Consider the following 26,383-nt stretch of genomic DNA (forward strand, 5'->3'; position numbering starts at 1 on the left):
GATTGTGCATCCCAAATGGCACCCTATACCCTCTGGTCCCTCAGGACTCTGGTCACTATGTAGTGCACTATGTAGGGAATAGGGTGCCATTTGGGACACATCACACTGGTTGAATCTAACTGGTGCTTGTGGGGAGATGGAATAATGTGATGAATGCATTTCTAATCCATGTTCTGGGCCTAGTTTGGATATTATTCTGATGTTATTGTAGTTTGTTTGGAAGTTAATTAAATTTTCCTTGAGCTACCAGTTAGTCTGTTGGAAACATGATCTATAAAGATCGTGTTGGGAAATACAGTGAGAGAAAAAAGTATTTGATCCCCTGCTGATTTTGTACGTTTGCCCACTGACAAATAAATGATCAGTCTATAATTTTAATGGTAGGTTTATTTGAACAGTGAGAGACAGAATAACAACAAAAACATTCAAAAAAACGCATGTCAAAAATGTTATAAATTGATTTGCATTTTAATGAGGGAAATAAGTATTTGACCCCCTCTCAATCAGAAGGATTTCTGGCTCCCAGGTGTCTTTTATACAGGTAACGAGCTGAGATTAGGAGCACACTCTTAAAGGGAGTGCTCCTAATCTCATTTTGTTACCTGTATAAAAGACACTTGTCCACAGAAGCAATCAATCAATCAGATTCCAAACTCTCCACCATGGCCAAGACCAAAGAGCTCTCCAAGGATGTCAGGGACAAGATTGTAGACCTACACAAGGCTGGAACGGGCTACAAGGCCATCGCCAAGCAGCTTGGTGAGAAGGTGACAACAGTTGGTGCGATTTATTCGCAAATGGAAGAAACACAAAATAACTGTCAATCTCCCTCGGCCTGGGGCTCCATGCAAGATCTCACCTCGTGGAGTTGCAATGATCATGAGAACGGTGAGTAATCAGCCCAGAACTACACGGGAGGATCTTGTCAATGATCTCAAGGCAGCTGGGACCATAGTCACCAAGAAAACAATTGGTAACACACTACGCCGTGAAGGACTGAAATCCTGCAGCGACCGCAAGGTCCCTCTGCTCAAGAAAGCACATATACAGGCCCGTCTGAAGTTTGCCAATGAACATCTGAATGATTCAGAGGAGAACTGGGTGAAAGTGTTGTGGTCAGATGAGACCAAAATCGAGCTCTTTGGCATCAACTCAACTCGCCGTGTTTGGAGGAGGAGGAATGCTGCCTATGACCCCAAGAACACCATCCCCACCGTCAAACATGGAGGTGGAAACATTATGCTTTGGGGGTGTTTTTCTGCTAAGGGGACAGGACAACTTAACCGCATCAAAGGGACGATGGACGGGGCCATGTACCGTCAAATCTTGGGTGAGAACCTCCTTCCCTCAGCCACGGCATTGAAAATGGGTCGTGAATGGGTATTCCAGCATGACAATGACCCAAAACACACAGCCAAGGCAACAAAGGAGTGGCTCAAGAAGAAGCACATTAAGGTCCTGGAGTGGCCTAGCCAGTCTCCAGACCTTAATCCCATAGAAAATCTGTGGAGGGAGCTGAAGGTTTGAGTTGCCAAACATCAGCCTCGAAACCTTAATGACTTGGAGAAGATCTGTAAAGAGGAGTGGAACAAAATCCCTCCTGAGATGTGTGCAAACCTGGTGGCCAACTACAAGAAACGTCTGACCTCTGTGATTGCCAACAAGGGTTTTGCCACCAAGTACTAAGTCATGTTTTGCAGAGGGGTCAAATACTTATTTCCCTCATTAAAATGCAAATAAATGTATAAAAAATTTTACATTGCGTTTTTCTGGATTTTGTTGTTGTTATTCTGTCTCTCACTTTTCAAATAAATCTACCATTAAAATTATAGACTGATCATGTCTTTGTCAGTGGACAAACTTACAAAATCAGCAGGGGATCAAATGCTTTTTTCCCTTACTGTACTTGAGCTACCATTACAGAGGTTTTCTACAGTAGCTACAGTACATACAGTGTAAAAGGCAGAAGGCTTTCAACGTTGATCCATCATACTTCCAGCCACAGGCAGGCCTGTTTTAATTGGCACTGTACTTTTCCTTTCACTAGACTTTCTGAATAGTAAAAAAGATTCTATCACTGACTAGATCTCCCTTCACGTCTATGTTTCTGTTTGTATGAAATTGTATGTGGTGTATGTGGTGTGTGTGTGTGTGGTGTGTTTTGTATATGATTGTATGAGGTGTGTTTTTGTTTGGACGGTTGTTCTTACAGTGTCTGACCTCACAGAAAGAAAGGCACTAGTGTTATTTTCCCATGATCCTCTGCTCTCCCTACTGTGTCTGCTCAGCTGGACCCACACAGTGAATAACAGAGCCTGGATGCTGAAAAGAAACCAGGGCCTTTTTATTCATTTTATTCCAAACTCTTCTCTATGAGACAAGAAGCCATCTGCCTCTAGGGACAAAACCCATAACCCTCACACACACACTCTCAATACATACTGTATACCCCCCTCCCTCCCTCCTCCTCCTCCTCCTCCTCTCCCCCCTTTCTCTGTGTCCCTCTCTTCCTCCATATCCCTTACCCTTCTCGCTGTTCCGTCTGGTCTTTTCTGATTTGGTGTAGGTCATCCTCCTGGTCTTTGATAGGATGTCTAACTCCGTGACAAACGTCTTCACCTGTCCTGACTGTTACCTGTTCAGCCATTAAATCAAATCAAATGTTATTCGACACATGCTTTGTAAACAGCAGGTGTAGACGAACAGTGAAATACTTACGGGCCCTTCACATCAATGTTGAGAAAAATACAATTGAGGAATAATAGAAAAGTAATAATAAATACACAATGAGTAGCGATAATTTGGCTACACACGGGTTACCAGGACCGAGTCCATGTGCAGGGGTACGAGGTCATTGAGGTAGCTATGTACATACAGTGAGGGAAAAAAGTATTTGATCCCCTGCTGATTTTGTACGTTTGCCCACTGACAAAGAAATTATCAGTCTATAATTTTTATGGTAGGTTTATTTCAACAGTGAGAGACAGAATAACAACAAAAAAATCCAGAAAAACGCATGTCAAAAATGTTATAAATTGATTAGCATTTTAATGAGGGAAATAAGTATTTGACCCCCTCTCAATCAGAAAGATTTCTGGCTCCCAGGTGTCTTTTATACAGGTAACGAGCTGAGATTAGGAGCACACTCTTAAAGGGAGTGCTCCTAATCTGTTTGTTACCTGTATAAAAGACACCTGTCCACAGAAGCAATCAATCAATCAGATTCCAAACTCTCCACCATGGCCAAGACCAAAGAGCTCTCCAAGGATGTCAGGGACAAGATTGTAGACCTACACAAGGCTGGAATGGGCTACAAGGCCATCGCCAAGCAGCTTGGTGAGAAGGTGACAACAGTTGGTGCGATTATTCGCAAATGGAAGAAACACAAAATAACTGTCAATCTCCCTCGGCCTGGGGCTCCATGCAAGATCTCACCTTGTGGAGTTGCAATGATCATGAGAACGGTGAGTAATCAGCCCAGACCTACACGGGAGGATCTTGTCAATGATCTCAAGGCAGCTGGGACCATAGTCACCAAGAAAACAATTGGTAACACACTACGCCGTGAAGGACTGAAATCCTGCAGCGCCCGCAAGGTCCCCCTGCTCAAGAAAGCACATATACAGGCCCATCTGAAGTTTGCCAATGAACATCTGAATGATTCAGAGGAGAACTGGGTGAAAGTGTTGTGATCAGATGAGACCAAAATCGAGCTCTTTGGCATCAACTCAACTCGCCGTGTTTGGAGGAGGAGGAATGCTGCCTATGACCCCAAGAACATCATCCCCACCGTCAAACATGGAGGTGGAAACATTATGCTTTGGGGGTGTTTTTCTGCTAAGGGGACAGGACAACTTCATCGCATCAAAGGGATGATGGACGGGGCCATGTACCGTCAAATCTTGGGTGAGAACCTCCTTCCCTCAGCCACGGCATTGAAAATGGGTCGTGGATGGGTATTCCAGCATGACAATGACCCAAAACACACGGCCAAGGCAACAAAGGAGTGGCTCAAGAAGAAGCACATTAAGGTCCTGGAGTGGCCTAGCCAGTCTCCAGACCTTAATCCCATAGAAAATATGTGGAGGGAGCTGAAGGTTCGAGTTGCCAAACGTCAGCCTCGAAACCTTAATAACTTGGAGAAGATCTGCAAAGAGGAGTGGGACAAAATCCCTCCTGAGATGTGTGCAAACCTGGTGGCCAACTACAAGAAACGTCTGATCTCTGTGATTGCCAACAAGGAGGGGTCAAATACTTATTTCCCTCATTAAAATGCAAATCAATTTATAACATTTTTGACATGCGTTTTTCTGGATTTTTTTGTTGTTATTCTGTATCTCACTGTTCAAATAAACCTAACATTAAAATTATAGACTGATCATGTCTTTGTCAGTGGGCAAAAATACAAAATCAACAGGGGATCAAATACTTTTTTCCCTCACTGTATAACTAGGAATAAAGTGATTAGGCAACAGGATAGATAATTAACAGTAGCAGCAGCGAATGTGTTGAGTCAAAAAAGTTAGTGCAAAAAGGGTAAATGCAGATAGTCCGGGTAGCTATTGGTTAACTATTTAGCAGTCTCATGGCTTGTGGGTAGAAGCTGTTCAGGATCCTGTTGGTTCCAGACTTGGTGCATCGGTACTGCTTGCCATGCGGTAGCAGAGAGAACAGTCTATGATTTGGGCAGCTGGAGTCTTTGACAATTTTTAGGGCCTTCCTTTGACACCGACTGGTATAGAGGTCCTGGATGGCAGGGAGCTCGGCCCCAGTGATGTGCTGTAGCGCCTTGCGGTCGGATGCCAAGCAGTTCACATACCAAGCAGTGATGCAGCCAATCAAGATGTTCTCAATGGTGCAGTTGTAGACCTTTTTGAGGAAATCTTTTCAACCTCCTGCGGGGGAAGAGGCGTTGTCGTGCCCTCTTCACGACTGTGTTGGTGTGTGTGGACCATGATAGATCCTTAGTGATGTGGACACCAAGGAACTTGAAGCTCTCGACCCGCTCTACTACAGCCCCGCTCCACTCGGCCCTTCGTTTCTTGTGGTCCACGATCAGCTTTTTTGTCTTGCTGACGTTGAGGGAGAGGTTGTTTTCCCGGCACCACACTGCCAGGTCTCTGACCTCCTCCCTATAGGCTGTCTCATCAGGATCAGGCCTACCACAGTCGTGTCGTCAGCAAACTTAATGAGGATGTTGTAGTCGTGCACGGCCACAGGGAGTACAGGAGGGGACTAAGTACACACCCCTAAGGGGTCCCCGTGTTGAGGGTCAGTGTGGCGGATGTGTTGTTGCCTACCCTCACCACCTGGGAGCAGCCCGTCAGGAAGTCCAGGATCCAGTTTCAGAGGGAGGTGTTCAGTGCCAGGGTCCTTTAGCTTAGTGATGAGCTTGGAGGGCACTGTGTTCCTCTTGTCCAGGTAGGAGAGGGCAGTGTGGAGTGCAATAGAGATTCCGTCATCTGTGGATCTGTTGCGAAGGTTTGTGAATTGGAGTGGGTCCAGGGTGTCTGGGATGATAGTGTTGATGTGAGCCATGACCAGCCTTTCAAAGCATTTCATGGCTACAGGTGTGAGTGCTATGGGGTGATAGTCATTTAGACAGTTTACCTTGGCGTTCTTGGGCACTGGGACTACAGTGGTCTGCTTGAAACATGTAGGCATTTTAGACTGGGTCAGGTAGAGGTTGAAAATGTCAGTGAAGACACTTGCCAGCTGGTCAGCGCATGATCTGAGTATGTGTCCTGGTAATCCATCTGTATCCTGGTAATCCGGCCTTGTGAATGTTAACCTGGTTAAAGGTTTTACTCACATCTGCTACGGTGAGCGTGATCACGCAGTCGTCCAGAACAGCTCATGCTCTCATGCATGGTTGTGTTGCTTGCCTCGAAGCGAGCATAGAAGGCATTTAGCTCCTCTGGTAGGCTCGCGTCACTGGGCAGCTCACGGCTGGGTTTCCCTTTGTAATCCGTGATAGTTTGCAAGCCCTGCCACATCTGAAGAGCGTCAGAGCCGGTGTAGTAGGATTGGATCTTAGTCGTGTTTTTACGCTTTGCCTTTTTGATGGCTCGTCAGAAGTTGTAGCAGGATTTCTTATAAGCGTCCTGATTAGTGTCCCGCTCCTTGGAAGCGGCAGCTCTAGCCTTTACAGTGCGGATGTTGCCTGTAATCCATGGCTTCTGGTTGGGATATGTACGTACGGTCACTGTGGGGACAACATCGTCAATGCACTTATTAATGAAGCCGGTGACTGATGTGGTAAACTCCTCAATGCCATCGGATGAATCCCGGAACATATTCCAGTCTGTGCTAGTGAAACAGTCATGTAGCTTAGCATCCGCTTCATCGGACCACTTCCATATTGAGCACGTCACTGGTACTTCCTGTTTTGAGTTTTTGCTTGTAAGCAGGAATCAGGAGGATAGAGTTATGGTCAGCTTTGTATGTGTTTCTGTGTTTGGAGTAAAGGTGATCTAGAGTTTTGTCTCATCTAGTTGCACAGGTGACATGCTGATAGAAATTGGTAGAAATTAGATAAGCCATTACTTCTGTAGCTACAGTACAACATGGTCCTTGGTCTTCAGTCTACGTTACAGGAGGCCCAAAGCCATATTTTGAAAACGGCTTCTATGTCTATAACAACCTTAAAGCTGCCAATCCTCTCATTTCAGCTAAAATGCTTTTGTCTCTGAGCTGAGTGAGCTTCAAGCATATTTCTCTCTCTCTCTCTCCCTTAGGATCATTCCCTTCCTCCACTCTTCTACCCTTCCAGCTCTTCATCATTCCATCACTGCTACAAAATCATCTGTTGTAGTTTTCTTCTGACATTCCCTCATTCTTTCTCTTCACAATTTAACTAAATTTCTGTCCCTAATTTCAACATTTCATTTCAGCAACCCTGAATGTCCACTTCCACTAGTTTGAGTTGTCTACTTCCCATTTGAGTGTCTTGTTAACCAAGAGGAGCTGATGAGGCGCTCCTGGTGTTTTAGGAGGAGTGAATGTTTAGGAGGAGAGTCACAAAAAATATTCTGTGGTGCTGTAGACTCAGCAACAGCCCCCCCCCACTGAGTCAGGGCATGGCCACCATGAGCTCTGCCTGGGATCTGACAGGGATTTGGCCACCGTGGGATTACACCCTGAGTGGGGATTACGGCCATAATCCCTCCCAATCCCAGTAAATGACCATGGTTGGGTGCTGTTCTACTGGGTGTTTGAGAGCAGAGCAGAGTGATTGGTGGGAGCAGGCTGGAGTCGTAGCGTCTGTCTGTAGTCTGGCTGTAGTCTAGGCAGGGAGATGAAAACCACCAGTGGATTGTGAGGCATGGAGGTCAAGATGTAGTTGATTAATCTGTTTCTGCTGGACTAGAAGGAATATAGGAGCATGTCGTGGCTCTTCTGGGCCGGAAGGATAGTGCCATGACTCCTGGCAGTTCAGTTCAGTTCAGTATTATCTCCAGTTGAGTGTGTGTGTGTCCGGGAGGCAACGTGCTAATAGTTAGTGTGGCATGGTTCTCTGTGTCTTTAGAGAGTTTGACTGCAGCCATTGATCCTGCTTTAGATTTGCTGCTGAGTTGTGAAGAGCTGTACTAACAGCTCACCCTAACCCCCTTCCCCCTTCCCCCTTCCCCCTTCCCCCTCACCCCTCACCCCACACACACTCACTTTAACCCCACACACCCTCCTAGCCCCTCCCCACCAACCAAGGGACCCTCCTCCTAGCCCCTCCCCACCAACCAAGGGACCCCTCCCTTCCCCTCCCCCCTCCTATTTGGTGTGTGTGAATGAGAGCCATTGTGTGAGCCACACTCCTGCCCTGGGGCCGCCCACTGCTGCTGGCTGCTCTCTGCTTCTTTCCCCTGGAACTTGAGCTGGAGCTCAGATCAGATGCAGAGCCTCCCCCACCTTGACTGTCAGTCTGTACCCTCCTGGGTCCCAGCAGCAGCAGTAGTAGGAGGAGGAGTAGGAGGAACAGGAGGAGGAGGAGGGGGGGAGTGGAGTACAGCGGCCGTGTCCTCCTCGTTGGGCTGCTGCCGCCGGCGTCTGTTAGGCAGCACTGGGCGCTACGTCCTCCAGCACACACCACACGGCTCACCAGAGGAGACAGAGGCTCTTTGGGAGCCCGGACTAGGACCAGGACAGGGACACACAGTCAGACACACGGCAGCAGCCATGGAAGTGGAGGAAGGGAGCCGCGGTCCGGGAGGAGGGATAGGGCCAGGAGATGTAACGGTCCACAAGACCAAGAGAGGGGAGCGGAAGAGGCAGGAGCTACTGGCCTTAGCCCTGGGGGTCAAGTTGGGGAGCAGGGGAACGTTACTCTGGAAGCCTCTAAAACTGTTGGCTTCCTGTCCGCAGATCACCACGTCTCCTCTGGTACGGCACAGCACCCTGAAAGACTGCCCCTCCGAGAAGCAGAGCTCCTACGACAAGGTCCACAACTTCAAGGTGAGCCGGTTTGTTTGATTTAACCTTTTTAAAGGAGGATGTGGTGAGGTACTGGGAAGGAGGGAGGGAGGGGGCGAGAGTTGACTGCATTAGGACCTGTAGGAGGGCTGCCTCTCTGTAGATTCTCTGTTCAAAGCTCTGTTTGAAGCTCTTTTACCTCAGGAAATGATTCTGCTCCTACAGGCAGCGCTGCTTGTCCATGCAGGGTCTGTGAGATAAGTTCTGTCAGGTTGATCTGAAACTTAAAAGCAATGTCCCTCAAAGTGACAAAGTAACCGACTCTTTGTATTTGCCTAGTGAGCTGCCTGCCTGTCGCTAGACTGGCTACCGTTAGATACCGTTATAACACCGAGAGACTGATGATATTATTAATAATCATGTGCTTTCATGATGAAAGATGTCTTGTGGGCACGTCCAGCTGTCAGCCATATGTCTAAATCTATCGACTGAGCTAAATGGATATGGCGTATGTTTTAACCCATTGACGGCTGTGAACATTGTCTGATTTTTGAGCACTTTAACCTCTTTGTTTCATAATAATATGCCATTTAGCAGACGCTTTTATCCAAAGCGACTTACAGTCATGTGTGCATACATTTTTACGTATGGGTGGTCCCGGGGATCGAACCCACTACCCTGGCGTTACAAGCGCCATGCTCTACCAATTGAGCTACAGAGGACCACATGCTCATGCTGTTGATTTTCTAAAACAGAAATACAGTTGTAACATTTTGAATACAATCAATGATTCTGCTCTTGAGAGAGAGAGAGAGAGAGAACACAACAGTAGGACAGGTGACCTAACCTGCCCTGGGTCTTACTCACCTACAGAAATACAATGAATGAAAGTATTCACAGATCTTGTCTGTTTGCGGATATGTGTGTGTGATTTTAGAGTTACAATGTTTGTTTAGTGAGAGCGAGAAGGTGTGTGTGTGATTTTAGAGAGTTACAATGTTTGTTTAGTGAGAGCGAGAAGGTGTGGTGTCTCTTCCAGACTCTAATCTATTGCTGTGATGTCTCACCCTTCCATAGGTTCATACGTTCCGAGGGCCTCACTGGTGCGAGTATTGTGCCAACTTCATGTGGGGTCTCATAGCCCAAGGGGTCCGTTGCTCAGGTAACCTGCTCTTCCATTCATATATCCCAACACTGCTCACTGCTCACCTAGCTACCATCAGCTGGGAGTGTAATCAAACACTAACCTGGGAGTGTAATCAAACACTGACCTTTCATGGGTACTTCATCACATTAGGGCACCGTCCCAAATGTCACCCTATTCCCTATGTAGTCCACGTGTGTAGGGCTCATAGGGCTCTGATCAAAAGTTGTGCACTATATAGTGAATAGGATGCCATTTGGGATGAAAGCCTAATGAAAAATAAATAAATAACTCCAATCCCTGATCAGAACTAGGTGTCCTGTTAACATCCCTCTGGGCAGAAATGTATTAAGTCAACATTTTCAACAAATCATCCATGTAACCAGGTTCTATCTAATTTTATCCCAAATCAACGATACGACTTCCAAGTTTGATTTATTTCAAGAATTCACGTTTGCTGACAACTCGATCAAATATCAATCAAATTGGACAACTGATTGGACGTCTTTGTCCGGTTGGGTTGCATGTCATATGACTAATTGTAACACATGAGATGTCAAACTTGAAATGCTTAACAATTAATTTATTTTTAAACACAATGACAATAAAAAGGGTATTACAATATTACGTCCAAGCCTGGATCATGTCATGGAATGTATAGTCTAGTAAATTTGGTCAGTTCCATGTAAATAAATGGTTGGAGGAGGCCTGTGAAATGTGGTAATTTAGCATTCCTCAGTGACACCTGGGACAAACCAGTTCCCCCTGCAACTATGGCTGTCAACTATTTATAAACAAGACAGACGCACACAGAGAGCTCAAAAGGTACATCAACGGGACACACCCAGTCAAGCAAAGACATCCAAACACTGTATCCACAAAACTGCAACTGCAAGCAGGCTGTCTGGCCGTGCTGTCTGGCCGTGCTGTCTGGCCGTGCTGTCTGGCCGTGCTGTCTGGCCGTGCTGTCTGGCCGTGCTGTCTGGCCGTGCTGTCTGGCCGTGCTGTCTGGCTTTCTTGAGCTCTTTGTAATGGAGATCCTTTTAATGACTGGTTTTAATCCCTGTTTCAGTGCTTCAGTACATGGGGAAAATATCTCAATACTGTATCATTCCAATCCTGAAGTTAAATTGAGTGAAAAGGGACACGTTAACAGTAGCTGTCCTTGGAGCTTCCTGCCAGATAAAAGGATGTAATATTTAGGGTTGCAAAGATTCCGCTAAATTACCAAAATTACCGCAATCTTTGGTAATTTTGGTAATTATCATTAACTTTGGTAATTTACACTTGAACATAAAAAAAAATATATAAAAAAAAATATATATATATATATATATATATATATATATATATATTATATAAATGTTTTATATCTTTGTCCATTAGTTTCTAGTGGATAGACCATATCGTTGATGAGAAAATAGCCTAATTTAATGCTAAAAGCATCTAATCAACAATGGCATTATTTTCAGTTACCTCTGCAACTCTTCCAACTACTGACTATGCAACACATCAAACTATTTAATGGTACCAATGGTATTCACTAAGTTGCTGGTTTATATTTAGGATCATGTTTTACAGCGTTGTCATTGTATTTTTTCATTTTCAAATCCTCTTATTTGATTATTTTATATGTTTTACATGTAATAAGTCCACACAGAGGGCCAGAGATAATTACAGATACCTGTGATAATCTGAAGTACCGAAAAAGGGCCACTAGATGTCTTGTGATAAAATAAAAACTTGAAAGTTACCAAATTTCTGGTAGTGTACTGGTAAACGTAGAAAGTTTCCAGTAATTTAACCGCCCTTTGCAACCCTAGTAATATTGATCAAGAGCCCACTCCACCTAATGATTCCACTGATAATTTCTGTGCTAATCAATAATGTTGTATCCTAATGAACTTGTTGAAATGTTTGTTGGCTGAATAACCGATCAGACTGGTCCAGTGAATTATAGGGTTCATACACACAATAAAAAGACATTACAGACATTTACAATTTAGCAAGACTGTAGCACAATTGACGGTAGTAGACATTACAAACATTTAACAAGTAGACAAGTAGGTTTGGATAGTCCCTAAACACTCTGCGATAGACACAGGGTTCTATTATTGCCTGGACACAATCCTGACATGGATGTGTTTAACGGAGGACTAACTCTGCTGTTTTCGCTGTAGACAGATGGTTTGTTGTTCAGTTATTAGCCATGCTTATAAGCCCCAGGCAAACACTGGTGTCATCAGACATCCCTGTGCCCTATGGGAATCAGGAGAGATTTATTTAGTACTTCCAGTTCTCTCTGAAGCAGTCCTTCTCTAACACACAGAGATACACAACTCATGATTGTCTTTCTATCCTCATTGTTTCTCTCTCTCTCTCTCTGTTCTTTCTATCTGTTCTCTCTCTCTCTTTCTCTCTGTTCTCTCTCTCTTCCTTCTTATCTGGCATGTTTAGCTTGTCCTCTTCCTCCCTCTCCCCATCTCCCTCTGTCTCTCTCTCTCTCCATCTTTATCTGTTTCTGTCTGTCAGTCTCCCTTTGTCTCTCTCTCTCTTCAATCTCTCTGTGTCTCAGCGTCTGAGAATAAGGAACCCCGGTCAGCAGAGCAGTAATAATGCTGGGTACTTGTTGGTAGTAAAAACGCCACTACCAGTGATGAATGATTCAGCTGGATGTTCTTATTGAGTCAGGGAGACTCCCAAGGACAGTAAAGGCAGGCAGAGCAACTTCAACCTAGGCTACATTCCTGTGGCATCTCCCAGAGAGGCAGCTTGTTCTATCTTTCTCACGGTGTGTGCGTGTGCAGGCCAGTGATGCCGCACAAAGAGGCATTCCCTTCCACCACAATGTGTTCCGCTCTCTTGCCACCAGCTGTCCAAGACCCTCTGCGTGACTAGAACCACAACACTGACCAACAGCCAAGACAAGACACCCCCCTGGGGACAGATAGACTGTGACATGGCCCACCATGGCATATTGAAACAGCCTGGTCTTACCCTAGCTGGCTGAGCTGGCTGGGCTTTCTCTCTGAGATTGGGGTTGATCACTGTACTAATTGTTACCTCTAACCACTCTGTATTGTGTTACAGTCTTACATGTTGTTTTAGAAGAAGTCGACCATAATCATATAAGATTAGAAGATTTGAATAAATCCTTTCCGTATGGGTGAGTATTTTAACACTGACTGACTACCTCTCTGACCTGTGGTTTCCAGACTGTGGGCTGAATGTACACAAGCAGTGCTCCAAGCTGGTGCCCAGCGACTGCCAGCCAGACCTGCGCAGGATTAAGAAGGTGTTCAGCTGTGACCTCACTACCCTGGTCAAGGCCCACAACACCACACGGCCCATGGTGGTGGACATGTGTATCAAGGAGATAGAACTACGAGGTACAGATCCGTTTACCAGCCATTCAGGTTCATTCAGTTTAGAATGTTTCTGGGACATTTAAGCCGGGTTCACCCTGCATGTTGTTAGCCAAGGGCTAAGCTGAAAGAATATTCAACTTCAAGGTGAAAATGGATGTCTGTGATTGGTCCTGAAAAAAAATAGATTTGTAGAGGGTACAGGAAGTAGAGTTAACCGACTCTCTGTGTTACTGCTTGCAGGTCTGCAGTCTGAGGGCCTCTACAGAGTGTCTGGCTTCTCAGAACACATTGAGGATGTGAGGCTCTCCTTTGACCGAGGTTTGTGTTAAATTCATTTCCTTTGCCTCTGGGCTAAGGTCTGGTTTAAGGTTATATGAGACATGAAAGTCCATAGGTTCAAATGAAAAGCACAGGAGAGCCGTATCAGACCGCAGGATGTCGTTATGTGCGGTGTAAAGGGCATATATATGTTGCATTGTGGGAATTGTAGTGAATATACTGCAGTCTGGTCGGTACATAACGTGTCCTGTGTGTCATCTCTGCAGATGGCGAGAAGGCAGACATCAGTGCCAATGTGTACAATGACATCAACATCATCGCTGGAGCTCTGAAGCTCTATCTGAGAGACCTGCCCATTCCAGTCATCACATTCCACGTGTACTCCAGATTCATACAAGCTGCAAGTACGTACTCCCATACTTATTCCCACAATTAGCTCAATGCACCCTGGGTCTCCAGCGCAATGACTGATAGCGCACTGAGCGAAAGGCTAGGCAATAGCTTGGGGAGCTAACGAAAATCTTCAGGTCTTAGGCGCGGTTATTTATCAGGTGAATGTAACTAATAGTAAGTAACACTTCCTCTGGTAGAAATTCCCAACCCAGACACCAGACTGGAGGCCATCCACGAGGGGCTGCTGCAGCTCCCGCCAGCCCACTACGAGACCCTACGCTACCTGATGATGCATCTCAAGAAGTGAGGATACACACACACACACACACACACACACACACACTTAATCTGCTCTTCATGGGGTTGAATCAGTGATGTAGTCTTATAAATATACAGTTGAAGTCGGAAGTTTACATACACTTAGGTTGGAGTCATTAAAACTTGTTTTTCAACCACTGCACAAATTTCTTGTTAACAGACTAGTTTTGGCAAGTCGGTTAGGACATCTACTTTGTGCATGAAACAAGTCATTTTTCAAACAATTGTTTACAGACAGATTATTTCACTTAAAATTCACTATCACAATTCCAGTGGGTCAGAAGTTTACATACACTAAGTTGACTGTTCCTTTAAACAGCTTGGAAAATTCCAGAAAATGATGTCATGGCTTTAGAAGCTTCTGATAGGCTAATTTACATCATTTTAGTCAATTGGAGGTGTACCTGTGGATGTATTTCAAGGCCTACCTTCAAACTCAGTGCCTCTTTGCTTGACATCATGGGAAAATCAAAAGAAATCAGCCAAGACCTCAGGCAATTGTAGACTCCACAAGTCTGGTTCATCCTTTGGAGCAATTTCCAAACGCCTGAAGGTACCACGTTCATCTGTACAAACAACAGTACGCAAGTATAAACACCATGGGACCACACAGCCGTCATACCGCTCAGGAAGGAGACGCGTTCTGTCTCCCAGAGAGGAACGTACTTTGGTGTGAAAAGTGCAAATCAATCCCAGAACAACAGCAAAGGACCTTGTGAAGATGCTGGAGGAAACCGGTACAAAAGTATCTATATCCACAGTAAAACGAGTCCTATATAGACATAACCTGAAAGGCCACTCAGCAAGGAAGAAGCCACTGCTCCAAAACCGCCATAAAATAGCCAGACTACGGTTTGCAACTGCACATGGGGACAAAGATCGTACTTTTTGGAGAAATGTCCTCTGGTCTGATGAAACAAAAATAGAACTGTTTGGCCATAATGACCATTGTTATGTTTGGAGGTAAACGGGGGATGCTTGCAAGCCGAAGAACACCATCCCAACCGTGAAGCACAGGGGTGGCAGCATCATGCTGTGGGTTGCTTTGCTGCAGGAGGGACTGGTGCACTTCACAAAATAGATGGCATCATGAGGAAGGAAAATTATGTGGATATATTGAAGCAACATCTTAAGACCTCAGTCAGGAAGTTAAAGCTTGGTCGCAAATGGGTCTTCCAAATGGACAATGACCCCAAGCATACTTCCAAAGTTGTGGCAAAATGACTTAAGGACAACAATGTCAAGGTATTGGAGTGGCCATCACAAAGCCCTGACCTCAATCCAATAGAAAATGTGTGGGCAGAACTGAAAAAGCGTGTGCGAGCAAGGAGGCCTACAAACCTGACTCAGTTACACCAGCTCTGTCAGGAGGAATGGGCCAAAATTCACCCAACTAATTGTGGGAAGCTTGTCGAAGGCTACCCGAAACGTTTGACCCAAGTTAAACAATTTAAAGGCAATGCTACCAAATACTAATTGAGTGTATGTAAACTTCTGACCCACTGGGAATGTGATGAAAGAAATAAAAGCTGAAATAAATCATTCTCTCTACTATTATTCTGACATTTTCACATTCATCCAAACTGACCTAAGACAGGGAATTTCTACTAGGATTAAATGTCAGGAATTGTGAAAAACTGAGTTTAAATGTATTTGGCGAAGGTGTACGGAAACTTCCGTCTTCAGCTGTACATGTAATGTTGTTGTTTCTCACCTTTCTGAACGATGTAATAATGATCTTTCTCTCAGGGTCACCATGTTTGAAAAATACAATTTCATGAATTCTGAGAACCTGGGGATTGTGTTTGGTCCGACGTTAATGCAGCCACCTGAACAGAACGCCCTGGCCACTCTGAACGACATGAGGCATCAGAAACTCATCATACAGCTCCTGATAGAACATGAAGACGTCTTGTTTTGAAGGACTGGAGCCCTGTCTGTTGCTGGGAAGGAATATTACTTTTTATTTATTCCATACCAGAGGAATCTCAAGCCATCATATGTCTGTCATCATATGAAGTGTAAAAATTCCAAAATGTTTCTTCTCTCCCATAAGCATGACTGTTTCAGTTGTAGTTGAGTCTGTGGTACGTCAGTTAGACATCATGTCTTGTTACATTAAGGTCAAAGGCCATATTCTCCTTAAGAGGAACAAGGTATTGGATACATCCCAAATGGCACCCTATTTATTACTTTTGAACAGGTCCCATAGGGCTCTGGTTAAAAGTAGTGTGCACTATATAGTGAATAGGGTGGCATTTTGGACGAAGCCATTGATTCCAGCATTTTCACACACCTTTCATGGCGTCAGGTAGCCTAGCAGTTAGTGTTGGGCCAGGAACCGAAAGGTCGCTGGTTTGAATACCCGAGCCGACAAGGTTAAAAATCTGATGTGCCCTTGAGCAAGGCACTTAACCCTAATTTGCTCCAGGGTCGCTGTAGTACTATGGCTGACCCTGTGAAACAACACATTTCACTGCCCCTTTCCAGTGTATGTGACAATAAAAACATATATTTTTTTCATAAATGTAGCATCATCACATTACCACATTCTTCCTGGTTGATGTCTGTCTGCTTATTGATTGTCTGCTCAAGTGTGTTCGTTGTGTGCTTATTGGTTAATGAGTCTCTTTGTAAAGGGAATGCAGGTTAAATCTTGTTTGATCAAATCAGATCTTTTTAGTGTTGACTCAGTATCTGTGTGATCCTATAGGGTGAGCTATGGATGGATGGTCTATGAATGAAGCACTTTTTATTTAGCAAAGAGTGTGCTGATGAATTTATTTTGTAAAGATGTTTTTATGTAAATGTTTTCAGCATCATGTGCTTTTTTTTTCTTAAGCTGATAGGTTGTCAAGGATGTGCGATGTGTTCCATTGTCAAAATGCAACATAACCCCAAAAGGAATTGGTGAACAGAGCAGTTTAAACTTGTAAGGAAATGCTTAGAAATGTATTTTCAGTGGCACTGTTGAAGTTACATTTGCATCTGTTAGCTGGTACTAGAAAAATGGTCCTAGTTATAGTATATGGTTTGGGTGAAATGTGTGTCTGAGCCTAAATGTTTACAGAAAACTATTGAATCAAACCTCCCATTATTTGAAATTGATACATGGAATGGGTAAATTAATTAATATAATATATATTACAACTGTGGAATACCATGGTGTAAAAAAACAACAACATATATATATACTGAACAAAAATATAAACGCAACATACAACAATTTCAATGAATTTACTGAGTTACAGTTCATATGAGGAAATCAGTCAATTGAAATAAATAAATTAGGCCCTAATCTATTGATTTCACATGACTGGGCAGGGGCGCAGCCATGGGTAGGCCTGGGAGGGCATAGGCCCACCCACTTGGGAGCTAGGCTCAGCCAATCAGAATTGAGTTTTCCCCCACAAAAGGGCTTTATTACAGAGAAATACTCCTCAGTTTCATCAGCTGTCCGGGTGACTGGTCTCAGGCGATCCCGTAGGTAAAGAAGCCGGATGTGGAGGTCCTGGGCTGGCGTGGTTACAAGTGGTCTGTGATTGTGAGGCCGGTTGGACATACTGCCACATTCTCTAAAATGACGGCGGCTTAAAGTAGAAATGAACATTCAATTCTCTGTCAATAGTTCTGGTGGACATTCCTTCAGTCAGCATGCCAATTGCACGCTCCCTCAAAACTTGAGACATCTGTGGCATTGTGTTATGTGACAAAACTGCACATTTTAGAGTGGACTTTTATTGCCCCCAGCACAAGGTGCACCTGTGAAATGATCATGCTGTTTAATCAGCTTCTTGATATGCCACATCTGTCAGGTGGATGGATTATCTTGGCAAAGGAGAAATACTAACAGGGATGTAAACAAATTTGTGCACAACATTTTAGAGAAATAAGCTTTCTGTGCGTATGGAACATTTCTGGGATCTTTTATTTCAGCTCATGAAACATGGGACCAACACTTTACATGTTACGTTTATATTTTTGTTCAGTAATTGCTACTTGTAGACTGCCAAACATCTAATCTGGGTAAGGACTAGACCTCGTAGTATTTTTCCAATACATGCATCAGTTTACACTATTTGACACATACTAAAGTCAGGAAACATTGATGTCTAAATGTTCAGCCTAGAAAACTGCCTGGAGCAGCTATAGGTGCTGTGGAGCTCACCTACTCCAAACAACAACGCCATGACGACAAAGTTGACACATTCTCTGTTGTTTTCCATTGTTGATAATATAATAATTGAAATCCTTTCTACGAATCCATTTTATTAAAAGTATTTTTGTGATTGGTGCAATTAAGATTGTAATTTATGAAATGCTGATTTATTAAAAGGATGTAAAATTACGCTTTGCTCAATCTTTTATGTGTACATTTAGGATAGGCTACAATTCAATTGCTCAAAGAAATGTCTGCGTCATGGTGCAATGCAATCACAACACACACGTACTGCACCACACCTTCAATAGGACAACGATGGTTCAATAGCGCTGGTGCTGAAGAGAGCAACAATGGTGGACGCCCTGTACCTGAGGGAACACACTTGGGCTGCGTCTCAAATTGCACCCTATTCCCTATTTAGTGCACTGCTTTTGAACAGGGTCCGTAGGACTGTGGTCAAAAGTAGTGCACTATGAAGGGAATAAGGTGCCAATTTGGGACGCTGCCATGATTAGTCACCCTGTCTCTAAATGTAAGGGTGTGGAGGAGTTTGCATGTATTGTTTCTTCTGTGTGTCTAGTTCTCAGGTAATGTGTTGCTATGGCTGGCAGGTCAGGTATTCTTCCTGCAGGCTTCCAGGGAGGTAACTTCTCTCCCAGTTTTACCTGCACCAATCAGGTGTGCATGGGTGGGGCTTTGTCTGTAGGCGATATAGACCGGTGTGTTCCCATACCTGGAACATTTGCTGCCTCTTAGTCACAGGAAATACATCAAAAGCTGGTTATTTACTGTTGTTTTTCTACTTAAAACATTGGCCTTCATGTAAATTCAAGCCTTGATTGGATGTTGTAAATTGAGTCTTCCAAGTGGATGCATCTGTGGAAACAACTTGGGAATCTACACTGTCTTAGAAGGTCTGTGTGTTGGTCATGTTGTCCTCAGCTGAGAACTGGCCTCAAGTTTAACCCCCTTGGAGATACTAGAGACCCCAGAGGGCTGAAAACGTACAGGTGAGTTGATGGCAGGGGTATGACATTATATTATCCATCATAGCTGATCACAAATGTATAGCATGTTTACATAACAGCTATATGAAGATGATTTCCTATTGAATATTTTTGATTATTGACAGACTTTTTATGGCATGATTTATTCTTTTTTCTCAATACCAGTTTGGCTATATTGACATACAGAAACGTATATTGCAGGTGAAACTTAATCCTCCAGATATGGCAGCGCCTGTGAGATACCCTTGGTGGAGAGCATTTGTGACAAGGAAGAGTATTCCAACAACCCAAGAATCTGGTGAGACCCAACCTTCTGGGGAGCATATTTCTCCTATCTCCTCCAAATCTACACCGGACTCAAAGGGAAACGAAACATTTCCAGATGCAGAAACCTTTGACGATGCAGAGTTTGAGCCAATGTTCAATGAGAAAACTTGTAGACGGAATCTAAAAGTTTCACGTTCTGGACGTTTTAAGGAGAAGAGAAGAGTAAGGGGGACCATACCTGAAAATAACAACTTCAGTGGAAATGTTGCTGCGACTGCTGTTGCGAAGTAGCCCAGGGTATATCATTATCATTCTCATTCTACCTGCCAGACTGCAACCTGTTATGGAGCATGGGACATTGATGATGCAATTAGAATTTATTTTTTTAGGCATTTTTTAAAGATATAACTTCGAGTGTTGATCAATTGATATAACTTCATAAACTTCAAAAGATATAACTTCATAAATGTTGATCAATTGGGCCTATACCAAGTTAATATATTAGGTATACACCTTATTCATAATATGTTTAGGCCAATGAAAGATGGATACGGAATAGTTATGAAGTATCAAATTATTGTAAAAAATGTCATAATCATATTGTAGCGAATTCGGAAAGTAGCCCCAACCGGGACTCGAACCAGGGTCCAGCCAAGCCCTTAACGGTAACGCCAAAGAGGTCTGGGTTAAGGTTGCTACATTACCAACTTCCTTCAGGAGAGTGTGTCCCCACACTTCTCTATACCAAGTCCCTCATGTGTATGGCCTCACCAATGTAGAAAATTCAGGAGGTAGCCCTGACAGGGACTCAAGCCAACACCTTTAACGTTACGCCAACAGGTCCGAACTTTTTGACGAGGTCACTAGGTGTTGGGTTAAGGTTGTTACAATATCCATTTTCAAGTATGTTTTCATATTTCATACACACCCAGCCTAATGCACATGGTATCTAATGTAAAAAATATTCCTGCCAGGGTCCATTTTTTTATTTTTTTATTATTTCTTTGTTGCTTTTTGTGTGTTTGTTTTCTTGTTTGTTTGTTTGATATGAAGGACTCGAGGTGGTTTGATATGAAGGACTCGAGGTGGTTTGACATGAAGGACTCGAGGTGGTTTGATATGAAGGACTCGAGGTGGTTTGAAATGAAGGACTCGAGGTGGTTTGATATGAAGGACTCGAGGTGGTTTGACATGAAGGACTCGAGGTGGTTTGATATGAAGGGCTCGAGGTGGTTTGACATGAAGGACTCGAGGTGGTTTGATATGAAGGACTCGAGGTGGTTTGACATGAAGGACTCGAGGTGGTTTGATATGAAGGACTCGAGGTGGTTTGACATGAAGGACTCGAGGTGGTTTGATATGAAGGACTCGAGGTGGTTTGATATGAAGGACTCGAGGTGGTTTGACATGAAGGACTCGAGGTGGTTTGATATGAAGGACTCGAGGTGGTTTGATATGAAGGACTCGAGGTGGTTTGACATGAAGGACTCGAGGTGGTTTAATATGAAGGACTCGAGGTGGTTTGATATGAAGCACATGAAGGACTCAAATACAACCAAACTTCATTTGGATCATGTTGTATTAATCTGATTCTGCTCATATTGTACTAGGCTAGCTAATGTCTTTGAAGGAATAGACGGGTTTGTTTCTACAATGAGGGAGCTATATCAATGACAAAGATAAGAGTAGAGATGGAGTTGTGTGGTTATTATGCTAGTATGCACTAATGCAGTGGTTCCCAACCTTTTTTGGTTACTGTCCCACCAACTGAATTTTGCTCTGCCTGGAGTACCCCATGTGCATTTTACCAGTAAGTCTATGATCACGAGTCTCCTCAAGTACCCCCTGTGGATAGGCTAAGTACCCCCTGTGGATAGGCCAAGTACCCCCTGTGGATAGGCCAAGTACCCCCTGTGGATAGGCCAAGTACCCCCTGTGGATAGGCCAAGTACCCCCTGGGGTCCTAGTACCACTGGTTGGGAACCATTGCAGTAATGAACCCTTACAGTGGATGTCAATGAAGGATATGCCAGCATGTAGCTAGTGTTGAGAAGATTTTAAGATTACATTTAGTTGTTTACATCACAATATTTTAAATGTAGAAAAAAACATCTGCATTTAGTACTGCAATGTACGTACACACACACACTCTCACTCAGGAAATACATATGAAGTTAATACACCTTTGTTACATATTTATTGTGGATAATATATTTGCTGTTCAGTCACTGTCTCAAAATCTCTGTTTTGAATGGAATTGTTTACAGTCTGCTAAGTTTACTTCAGAGATGTATATGAAAAAAAAATAAGATATCAACATTATTGTAAATAAATGTGTAAATATGTAATTTGGTTTACTTTGTTTCATTTTCACTTAACAATAACAGATATAGTGAAGAAATCTAAATACATCTAAAAGTCTAAATACATCTAGAAGTCTAAATACATCTCAAATTCAATTAAATTACATTTTATTGGTCGCATACACATATTTAGCAGATGTTATTGCGGGTGTAGCGAAATGCTTATGTTCCTAGCTCCAACAGTGTAGTAGTATCTAACAATACAAAACAATACACGCAAATCTAAAAAGTAAAAGATGGAATTAAGAAATATATAAATATTAGGACGAAGTCTAGAAGTCTAAAAGTCTCAATAAATCTAGAAATCTAAATACATCTAGAAGTCTAAATACCTCTAGACTATTAAAGATGCTGGTTTATTCTGGTTTCTAAAAGATCAATGGATCCATGACCTTGCTTGAACCATACAATAGATGTAGCCATTGTCATTGTTCTGTTGCTAGTCCTCTGGGTGTGGGGAAATGTTTAGACTGCAACTTCCCTGGAGCTGCTGGGGTTCTTTTTAAATCACACATTCTTGCCATTTAGAGCACCATTATTAGAAACATAATTACCTAGGCTTAATACAATAAATGTTGATGGATCCGAATGACAAGTTCCTCCTTACTGGATTTGAGGTAGCTACTGTAACTCATTATGGTTCATGCGAACGGCATTGTTGCTAATGACAGTGCCAGGACTTGATAATGGCTGACCTTAATTAAGTGAAATGTCCTGTATGTACACTACCGTTCAAAGGTTTGGGGTCACTTAGAAATGTCCTTGTTTTTGAAAGAAAAGCAATTTTTTTGTCCATTAAAATAACATCAAATTGATCAGAAATACAGTGTAGACATTGTTAATGTTGTAAATGGCTATTGTAGCTGGAAACGGCTAATTTTTTATGGAATATCTACATAGGTGTACAGAGGCCCATTATCAGCAACCATCAGTCCTGTGTTCCAATGGCACGTTGTGTTAGCTAATCCAAGTTTATCATTTTAAAAGGCTAATTGATCATTAGAAAACCCTTTTGCAATTATGTTAGCACAGCTGAAAACTGTTGTGCTGATTAAAGAAGCAATAAAACTGTCCTTCTTGAGAGTAGTTGAGTATTTGGAGCATCAGCAATTGTGGGTTCGATTACAGGCTCAAAATGGCCAGAAACAAATAACTTTCTTCTGAAACTCATCAGTCTATTCTTGTTCCGAGAAATGAAGGCTATTCCAATGCAAGAAATTGCCAAGAAACTGAAGATCTCGTACAACGCGGTGTACTACTCCCTTCACAGAACAGCGCAAACTGGCTCTAACCAGACTAGAAAGAGGGGTGGGAGGTCCCGGTGCACAACTGAGCAAGAGAACAAATACATCAGAGTGTGTAGTTTGAGAAACAGACGCCTCACAGGTCCTCAACTGGCAGCTTCATTAAATAGTACCCGCAAAACACCAGTCTCAACGTTAACAGTGAAGAGGCGACTCCGGGATGCTGACCTTCTAGGCATATCTCAGACTGGCTAATAAAAAGAAAAGATTAAGATGGACAGTCTGAGATATGGCTTTTTCTTTGCAACTCTGCCTAGAAGGTCAGCATCCCGGAGTCGCCTCTTCACTGTTGACGTTGAGACTGGTGTTTTGCGGGTACTATTTAATGAAGCTGTCAGTTGAGGACCTTAAAAAATCAGCCGTTTCCAGCTACAATAGCCATTTACAACATTAACAATGTCTACACTGTATTTCCGATCAATTTGATGTTATTTTAATGGACAAAAAAATGGCTTTTCTTTCGAAAACAAGGAAATGTCTAAGTGACCCCAAACCTTTAAACGGTAGTGTCCATCTGCGTGAACCTGAGATGAAAAAGGATGAACCAGGTCATTCCTTCATACTGTATTCCCCTTTGCTCTATGTAATCCACTTATTCACCCCTGTGTTACAGATGGTGTGAAATAGGGGGACAAATACTAGTGACGGAACAGGACCTTTTAACTTTAACTGTTTTCTGCAAGTAAGTAAAGGAGTTGTTCTGCACTTTGGGTTTTGGTATGAAAACAGGAGAAAGAGCGCCCTCTACTGATCATCCTGTACTCTGCTATAAGCGCCTCTCCCTAAAGGCATTGGTGGCGCAGTTGCAACTTGGCCATGTTTGCGGTGAAAAAGAAAGAGTACATGACTCTTGAGAGTTTTATGAAAAGGCATTTTATTTCAGTGGCTGACAAACAGATATTCTTAGAAATACTGTATGATACTTTACAAACTGGTGACCCCATCATTCACCATCAGCCTTGTACTTGAACTAAAGACTAAAGACTATGTGTCTATACAGAAAATCATTTAAATGAATCTAAATAACTGTACATGGGTCACATTGGGCATAAATGCGGTGGATGGACTTAGTGTTCTCTATGATACGTATTCAAGGCAATTTCATACCCACAAATCCCTGAAAAATACCAAAATCTCCTAAATATATATGCCAGTAAACCCTGAGCGCTCCTCAGAACACTTTAATTGTAAATTCAAGACCGATTGAACATAGTGAAAATGAAATGACATGTTAATAGGAGTAAAGGCTGGTTTATACTTGGGCTAACGACACGTTATCCACAGACAGTCGCTTGATCTACTGTGAACCAACCTTATAAAATTCAGACTTCTACAGCTCATCGTGTTTGTAGGTAAACTCTCTAGAAGATATGAATCCATCTTCATCCTCATCCTCCTTCTTGAAGATGTCCTCCACCATCGCCTCATGATGCGTGTCATTAGCATGGTAGCCATGTCTTTCAAACTCTTTCCTTAGGTACTCCTTCACCTGTCACAGAGAGAACATAAAACCCTCACATAAACAAACACCTAATCTCTTTAACCCAGAAGTAAAATAATCTGCCTACAGGAGATTAACAAACACTAGACCTGGGTTCAAATACTGGGCTTGATTGAGTTTAGCCTGGTGTAACAGTATCGCTGTAGCTTGCTTAACAGTATCACTTACTTCCCTAGGTACCCTGTCCCTTACTGAGCTCAAACCAGGGATCCTCTGCCTCGCAAATACGTGACATTTCAAGATGGGGAGTGAGGTTAGCCATGTAGTTTGTGACTCGAGGGTCCACTAATCCCTGCCTTGTGTAGAGTCCTCTGATGCCTACCTCTGGTTTGGAGAGCCTCCAGTCATCGTTGAGATCCATCTCCTGGAACGACTCATGGGACCTGGGACCGTTCCGAATCTCCATGATCTCAATGTCAAAGATCAACGTACTCTCGGGGGGGATTTTGCCTGGAAACAAACCGCCAAAATACACGTGAGCAACATGACATGTCGTCTGTGTCCCAAATGGTATCCTATTCCTTAGTGTACTACTTCCGTCCAGAGCGCTCTAGTCAAAAGTAATGCACTAGGGAATATTGTCCCATTTGTGATGCATCTGATGACATTGACCCTTGACACAAAAGGAGCACCTAGCCAATTAAAGTAATTATGGATTTCAGTGTCTCAGGAGATCACACATTTTCCTCTTGTACCGGTAGGCTAACGTTCTGTAATTGGGTATGAAGGATTCGGTAAGCATTAGGCTACTGGTAGTCCTATGTCAACACATGTGTAATACCTTTTCCCTCTTTGCCATAGGCCAGAGCTGGGGGGATAGTGAGCTTCCTCCTCTCTCCTGAACACATGTTCTTCAGCCCCTTATCCCAACCCTTGATCACCTCTTGGATCCCCAGGGTGAACCACACTGGCTGCTTATCCCCGTGGTTACGGCTGCCAAGAGTCACACAGATCCATCATAGTGTTCTTAAAGAAAAATCAGTAACCGCTAAATTAAAGGGATAGTTCATGCCAGTGGTGGCTGGTGGGAGGAGCTCTAGATGGATTGGCTAATTGTAATGGCTGGAATGGAATTCATGGAACGGAGTCAAACGTGGTTTCCATATGCTTGATGTGTTTGATACCATTCCATATATTTCATACCAGCCATTACAATGACCCCGTCCTCCTATAGCTTATCCCACCAGCCTCCTCTGGTTCACGGGCAAAAACGCGTCATTACAGTGCTGACATGCACCATTTTTAGGATTGTATTGACAGTGGACTAATTAACAAAATACCGTAATATAGTTTTTGATTGGACTATCCCTTTAACCAACCGGTTTAACAATCAGAAAAACAAACAAACACAGTGATTGTCAATGTTCACAAACATGCCGTTGTTATGGGAGTGTGATCAGAGGGATTCATTTGGTGGGCAATTCAACTCTCGAGTGTGATGGATTGGTTGACCATTGGTTAGTAGACTGTAAGATTGCAGCAAGAAGCAACGGAAACTTATCCAATCAACAGAGCATTCCATATCGATTTCAACAAGTCACCTGGAATGAAACATGGTGCCATTGCTCTCCAGAAATCCCTCGAAGTGCACAAGAAGTAGGTCTCCATATTTCGACTTCTGAAAGCAGATAAAGGGTTTATGTAAAACCTCAATTTTCACCTCTGGTTCGGGTAGTTTAGCGCCATTCACATACAAAAAGCACGAAACAATTGACCAAAAAGATAGGAGTAACATTTCAGTGGTTGCTGGTTGGATAGATAGATAAATCCAGAGTACAAAACTAAATAGACAAGCCTGACTAACAAGTGTGCAACAATGTTGCATGGAGTCTATATCAATTGCTAGCTACGTGGCAGGCAAACGTTAGAAG

The 26,383-nt window shown here is 43.3% G+C and overlaps 2 protein-coding genes across 3 annotated transcripts in view; one reads left to right on the forward strand and one right to left on the reverse strand.

The window, feature by feature from the left end:
• LOC311120324 (beta-chimaerin-like) overlaps positions 1 to 18,256 on the forward strand; it is a 45,557-nt gene extending 27,301 nt beyond the window's left edge. Inside the window, exons 7-13 of the mRNA XM_084194946.1 lie at positions 8,359 to 8,448; positions 9,484 to 9,568; positions 12,766 to 12,939; positions 13,159 to 13,236; positions 13,464 to 13,601; positions 13,788 to 13,893; positions 15,658 to 18,256. Coding sequence (XP_084051072.1) covers positions 8,359 to 8,448; positions 9,484 to 9,568; positions 12,766 to 12,939; positions 13,159 to 13,236; positions 13,464 to 13,601; positions 13,788 to 13,893; positions 15,658 to 15,829 — 843 coding nt within the window. The 3' untranslated portion in view covers positions 15,830 to 18,256. The remainder of the gene's footprint in view (positions 1 to 8,358; positions 8,449 to 9,483; positions 9,569 to 12,765; positions 12,940 to 13,158; positions 13,237 to 13,463; positions 13,602 to 13,787; positions 13,894 to 15,657) is intronic.
• A 5,584-nt stretch (positions 18,257 to 23,840) lies between these two features.
• On the reverse strand, positions 23,841 to 26,356 carry LOC311120331 (peptidyl-prolyl cis-trans isomerase FKBP14-like). Of its 2 annotated transcripts, none has more exons than XM_084194952.1 (4): positions 26,054 to 26,356; positions 25,294 to 25,445; positions 24,835 to 24,962; positions 23,841 to 24,500 (listed from the first exon to the last, which is right to left on the reverse strand). In XM_084194952.1, the coding sequence occupies exons 1-4, from the start codon at positions 26,335 to 26,337 to the stop codon at positions 24,342 to 24,344; spliced, it is 723 nt and encodes a 240-aa protein (XP_084051078.1). In that variant the 5' UTR covers positions 26,338 to 26,356; the 3' UTR covers positions 23,841 to 24,341. The 2 variants fall into 2 exon arrangements, with proteins under 2 accessions (XP_084051078.1, XP_084051079.1); XM_084194953.1 differs by having other exon boundaries at positions 25,294 to 25,478; positions 26,054 to 26,142.
• Between the last annotated feature and the right edge of the window lie 27 nt (positions 26,357 to 26,383).

The sequence above is a fragment of the Coregonus lavaretus genome (assembly GCF_964263955.1).
Source record: "Coregonus lavaretus genome assembly, contig: HAP1_SCAFFOLD_166, whole genome shotgun sequence".
NCBI classification, from domain to species: Eukaryota; Metazoa; Chordata; class Actinopteri; order Salmoniformes; family Salmonidae; genus Coregonus; species Coregonus lavaretus.

Bases quoted from the DNA above. Each gene is read 5' to 3' on its own strand.
- LOC311120331 (XM_084194952.1), bottom strand. From the start codon at position 26,337: ATGCAACATTGTTGCACACTTGTTAGTCAGGCTTGTCTATTTAGTTTT. The intron at 25,446-26,053 runs GTGACTTGTTGA...GACTCTTGGCAG, and splicing joins GGCACCATGTTTCATTCCAG to CCGTAACCACGGGGATAAGC. The intron at 24,963-25,293 runs GTATTACACATG...GTTTGTTTCCAG, and splicing joins CTATGGCAAAGAGGGAAAAG to GCAAAATCCCCCCCGAGAGT.